Consider the following 5906-nt stretch of genomic DNA (forward strand, 5'->3'; position numbering starts at 1 on the left):
GGGGACCTGGAAGACCTAGAGCCAGCCCTGAATAAGACCAAGACCAAGCCTTCCCTGGGCTCAGGCTCCTGTTCCGCCCTCATCAAGCTGCTGCCTGACCAGCGTGACATCTTAGTTGCCCACAACACCTGGAACAACTACCAGAATATGCTACGTATCATCAAGAAGTACAGTTTCCACTTTCAGGAAGGCCCCCAAGGTAGGTGGATGGGGGTGGGTATATAGGAGGGGGGTGGTACTAGGAGGTGTGGGTCTTGGTAACCCTGCCCCCTCAACCCCATACATATCATGGTCACCATAGGACCATTCCAAGAGTTCATCTTGTTTTTAACATGTTTATTTCCTTTCAGCTTTTATTTTTACAAGGTGTATCAGTTAGCTATTGCTACATAACAAGTCACCCCCACATTTAAAACACCAAAAGCTTTAAACACCACCATGTATTTTTTGTTCCCACATTTATGGGTTGGCTGGGTGGTTTTTTGTTCTGGGCCAGGCATGGCTGATCTTGGCTAGCCTCACTGATGCATCTGCAGTCTGCCAGAGTGAGCTGGTTGACCTAGAATGGCCTCATTCACATGTCTGGGGGTTGATTGTCAGCCAGATGACAGGGATGCCTGGGCCACATTGTCATTTATCCCCAAGAGGTGAGCCCAAGCCTGTTCATGTGCAGTCCAGATTCAAGAGGTGGGGGGAAGAGATCCCACCATTTCATGGCAGGAATTGCAAAATCACATTGCAGATGTCACACTGGAGAAGGGCCTTAAAAAAGAAAAAACAGGGCTGGCCCGTGGCTCACTTGGGAGAGCGTGGTGCTTATAACACCAAGACCACGGGTTCGGATCCCTATATAGGGATGGCTGATTGGCTCTCTTCAGAGAGTGTGGTGCTGACAACATGAAGTCAAGGGTTAAGATCCCCTTACTGGTCATCTTTTAAAAAAAAAAAAAAAACAAGTCACGTTGCAAATGGTGCAAATAAAGGCATGGGAAGAATTACAGCCATTTTTGCAAACAACCAGCTACACAAGGAATGCATGATACATTCTTCCTGTCCAGTGTGAGAACTTCATGGCTAAGGCTCACGTCCCCCATAGTGCCCCCGCCCCATCCCAGGCTGTGTCAATCCTGGGAATACCCTGCCAAATGTTTGCAGTGGCTCCTTCTTGGCCAAAATTAAAAGCTCGATGATGCCAGGAGGTGGTAAGAAGGTGGGGAAGTGTGCATAACATCCTTGTTCACTGCTGATGGGAGGACAAGTTGGCATGGGCCACCTTGAAGAGGAACCCAGGTGGCATCGAATGAAATTCAAAATCTGTCACTCAAGTGATCCAGCAATTCTCGGACTCAGATCTGTCCCTAGAGAAACATTTTAATTTCTGCACAGGGAGTGTGTACAGGGACGTCCACTGCAACAGAGGTTTGGAAACAATGTAATGTAAATTAATTTAAATTTAAGTAAATAATATTCCCTAAGTATACACACATTTTATCTATTCATTCCTCAGTTGATGGACACTTGGGTCGTTTTTACCTTTTGGCTTCTACACTAATCTCTGTAATTTAAAGGAATTACTTAAGTAATAAATGTTCAATGTAGAAAGTTAGAAAATATAGTAGATCACCAAGAAGGAATAAAATCACTTATAATCCACCCTGCCCTGTTACCCCCTCTGTGAAGAACACTGTTGATGTTGATTGTTTTCTCTTCCAGTTTCAGCTGTTCGGATTTTGCCATTTTATTCTTATTTATTTGTGGGTTATGGCTCCTTTGGCCTAACCCTGTGCAGATGCCCTCACCCCAACCTCAGCACCCCATGTCGCTGAAGCCCATCCCTTACAGGTGCAGGCCTGGCTGCACGTACTGCTTACCCACTCTTGTGCTAGAAGCTCCTTACCCTTGAGATCTCGTAAATGAAATCCTTACAGCCACCCTGTGTGGGGGTGAGAGAGTGTTATTCCCATTTTGCAGATGAGGAAACTCAGGCTCAGACAGGCTAAGTAACTTGGCACAAGCCACACAGTGAATGAAGAGCTGAGCCGGGATTCTACCCAGATCTCTTCCCTCCAGAGCTGGTGCTCTCTGACTTCTGGGTGTCACCTCTGGATTATTATCTTTTTCACAGTAAGTCTTTGCAATTAAAAAAAAAAGTACCAATAAACAAAATGTATATAAATAGATTTATAAAAATGTATATATTTACTACATATACCTGTTTTGCTATCAGTTTTTTACACACAGACCCTTATACATGTTTTTTTTTTTTTTTTAAAAAGATGACCGGTGGGCCGGCCCAGTGGCGCACTGGAGAGTGCGCCGCTTGGGAGCGTGGCGGCGCTCCCGCCGAGGGTTCGGATCCCATGTGGAGGCCGGTTCCCGCTCACTGGCTGAGTGCGGTGCAGGCGCAACACCGAGGGTTGCGATCCCGTTGCCGGTCAGTAAAAAAGACAAAAAGGAAAAAAAAAAAGAAAAAAAAAAAAAGATGACCGGTAAGGGGATCTTAACACTTGACTTGGTATTGTCAGCACCACGCTCACCCAGTGAGCTAATCAGCCATCCCTATATGGGATCCGAACCCGTGGCCTTGGTGTTAATAGCACCACACTCTCCCGAGTGAGCCATGGGCCAGCCCAGACCCTTATACATGTTAAATGACCTCGTTTCTAAGTGATAGAAAGGGCAGTGTGGGGACTTCCTCTGAGGCTTGCTTGCTCTCCACCTTGAGACCCAAGTCTGGTTGGGGAGGAGTGCAGGGGTCTCCATATGGGCACATTCGACCAGCTCTCCTGGCTCGCTCTTCCCCCACAGGGGCCCCCCTCATTCCTGGCAACAAGGTGGTCTTCTCATCCTACCCTGGCACCATCTTCTCCGGTGACGACTTCTATATCCTAGGCAGTGGGCTGGTGAGTTGCCTTCTCATGTCACCTTCCTCCTGGGGAGTTTCCTCACTTAGCTCCTCGGGGCCCACAGGATATATTGGTTCAGCCGGCTGTGACCAGGCTGCACCTGCTACCCTGGGGCCCAGACTCGTCATTCCTGTGCTGTGGGACCCCCATGAGGACTTGCTAAAATGCAGCTCTAAAACCTGCAGCTGGCCCCGGCCTCTGACATGGTCGTGGGGACTTTTGGAAACATCCTAGACCTCAGGGATGTCATTTTGTTCTTTTGTATTCAGGATAAACCATCCTCCCCCCGTGACCCTGTTCTCTCTCCTCCCACCTTCCCTCTTGCTTTCCATATAATCTCTCTAACCCAGCCAGGTTGTCTGAATAGATGTTGTTTACAGTGTGTTGTTTTTATGGTTTAGAAATGTGTTCTTGGCACCCCTAGCCAAGGCAGCGAGCCCCTTGATTGCCAGGGCAACGCTGCAGAGCAGAAAAAACATCTCTTTAAAAAACACCCTCAATGCAGAGGACGCCAGTTCCCTGCAGGATGGGAGGGGACAGACTCTTCTGCTTATCTTTTCTATTACTTTTTTCTGAGTGTGGAAAGAGGCAGGAGAGGGCCAGGTGATGGGGGAGGGGAGGGACAGCTGAACTGGTTTCATCTAGTACAGGGAAAGGGTCAGGGCAGGAATCTTCCCTTCCATGGGGGTCCTTCACTGTTTTAGTGCCACAGACCCCTTCGTCAGTCTGGGAGGCTGGTGACCCCCTTTTCAGAATGTTTCTAAATGCATACACCAAACTAAATAGGGTTATAAAGGAAAGCAGTTATATTGAAATATGATTGTTAAAATATTATATAAGTAAACTTTTAATATATATGTGCTGCTTTATTAACACATTAAATAAGATCTAGCAGTGGGTGTGATAACTACCATAATTTAAAAGCAGCAAAGAGCATAAAAGGTATTTTGAGACATGTGCAGCCCTGTGATATGGTGGAAAACATCTGTGATTTCTGTCAGTGACAGTCTCAGGTACTGCTGCTACACCACGGCCTGATGCCTGTGTTAACAGCGGAAAGAAACGCTAAATTTCAGTTTGATGTTAGTGAAAGTAAGTATCCAAGTATATAGACATAAGTTTATAGACTCCTGGAGCCCTCTTCGTGGTTAAGGACCCCTGTGCCTCAGCGGGAGGAAGCTGCCCTGAAGGCTTTTTGAGGCCTTGCTGGTCTAACACTAAGAGAAACTTTGAAGTACAACAAAGGTACAAAGTCCCAGGAGTGGAAGGAGCTGTTCCTACATGGACATCATTATTGAAAGGCTTGCTTTATAGATGTCCTCTTTAAAAAAAACCACAAGGGCTGGCTGGTTAGCTCAATTGGTTAGAGCTCAGCCTTATGACCCCAAGGTCATGGCTTCGGATCCCATGCCGGCCAGCGGCAAAAAAAAAAAAAAAAAAAAAAAAAATCACATTTATGGATACTGCTATCTTTAAGCTGTTTTGGGCTTCCTTGCATAAAAAAGGAAGAATCATGCAAACATCCTGCTGCCATGCATGGGAACAAGCACTGGTTTAAGAGTCATAAGTTTGGGATAGAATTGTGGCCCTTCCATTTCCCAGCCATGACCTTTGGCAATTCTCTTAGCTGCTTCTCGCCTCAGTTTACCTGTCAGTAAGAAGGAGACATCAATACTTGTGCTGTGTTGTTCCCAGGAGGGCTACAAGAGCTAATTGAGATCATGGTTGTGCAAACTCTTCCTAAACTAGGGAACCTTAACTGGCTATGAGGATGGTTGACATTGTTATTTTAAGCTAATGGTGCCTAGAACACATCTTTTAAAAATTAGAATAGTAATTCTCAGTCAGGTGTAGGGGGGTAGTCTGCATCCCTAAATGAATGTCTTGGTATTTCTGAGGCAAAGAGACTCACAGTATAGGGTATTTTATATTTAGAACCCCACATATTCCTAATATGCACTGTCAAAAATCAAGTTCGACAAAATTGCCTCGGCTGTTGACATGAGTTTTGTTTTGTTTTTAACTAACAAGAACAGGACTTTATTTATGAAATATGCAGAAGACAGGTGGGGGTTCCAGGAGGAAATGGAGAAGGGGGAGGGGTGACTGTGGGCGTCAGTGGGCCTCCTGCCTGCTCCAAGACTGGAAGGAGACAGGCTGAGTGCCTCCCTCTCCTGCTTTCAAGGCCCCCCAGGCCTCGGACTGCTGGGTCTGCTGGGCCACTCAGCTGTCCCTGCAAAACTTCAGGGAAGGGGTGGGAATGCGATGCTGTCTCTGTGGGCAGAGTGACCGACCTGGTGAGGGAGTCAGTTCATAGCAGCAGCACTTTGGGCTCTCTCAGGGGCTGTTCCCCCTAGCAAAGCTGGATGCATGACCCGCATCCCCCTCCCCACAACGTTCCTCCAAGGAACTGGTGAGGAACGTGTACCTACTGTGAGAAACACCGTCACCTGTCCAAGGCCAAAGGATGGACACGGCGACTTTAATTACGGCCTTGCAAGGTTCAGGTGTCTGACAGGCAGGTACATGGAAAAGGGCTGTAACAAGCAATTTATTTCCTAGTTTGCAAGTCCCTGCCCCCGCCTCCTCATTGGCTGAGAGTACTATGGGGTTCACAGTCTTCCTGGATGAGGTCTAAAAGTACCCCAATTTACTACCCCCTTGTAGGAAATTTCTTTGTCTGAGGGCTCAGGACAAGGTCCACTGAAACCTTGTGAAAGGTGAAAGACTAGGGAATGAAGAGGGCAATAAAGGGCTCAGTAAAGGGCTAGTAACTTATTACCATCTGAAGGACAACTTTATCCATTTGAAGTAAATAACAAAGGGCTGGTATCTCACTACCATCTGAAGGACAACTTTATCTATTCAGTGACACCCCCCCCCCCACCCCCAGGAATGGGCTGGACCAGTCAGACAACTTTTGGGCTGGACCTGAATTCTTTCTTTTTTTTTTTTAAAGATGACCGGTAAGGGGATCCTAACCCTTGACTTGGTGTTGTC

At 46.9% G+C, this 5906-nt stretch overlaps 1 protein-coding gene across 1 annotated transcript in view; it reads left to right on the top strand.

The window, feature by feature from the left end:
- PLBD2 (phospholipase B domain containing 2) overlaps positions 1–5906 on the top strand; it is a 38860-nt gene that overhangs the window by 27488 nt on the left and 5466 nt on the right. Inside the window, exons 6-8 of the mRNA XM_008572591.1 lie at positions 1–199; positions 879–881; positions 2809–2903. The exon at positions 1–199 is cut by the window's left edge and continues 16 nt beyond it. Of these exons, the coding sequence (XP_008570813.1) occupies positions 1–199; positions 879–881; positions 2809–2903 (297 nt within the window). The remainder of the gene's footprint in view (positions 200–878; positions 882–2808; positions 2904–5906) is intronic.

The sequence above is a fragment of the Galeopterus variegatus genome, unplaced genomic scaffold, assembly GCF_000696425.1.
Source record: "Galeopterus variegatus unplaced genomic scaffold, G_variegatus-3.0.2 Scaffold807, whole genome shotgun sequence".
Classification (NCBI taxonomy): domain Eukaryota; kingdom Metazoa; phylum Chordata; class Mammalia; order Dermoptera; family Cynocephalidae; genus Galeopterus; species Galeopterus variegatus.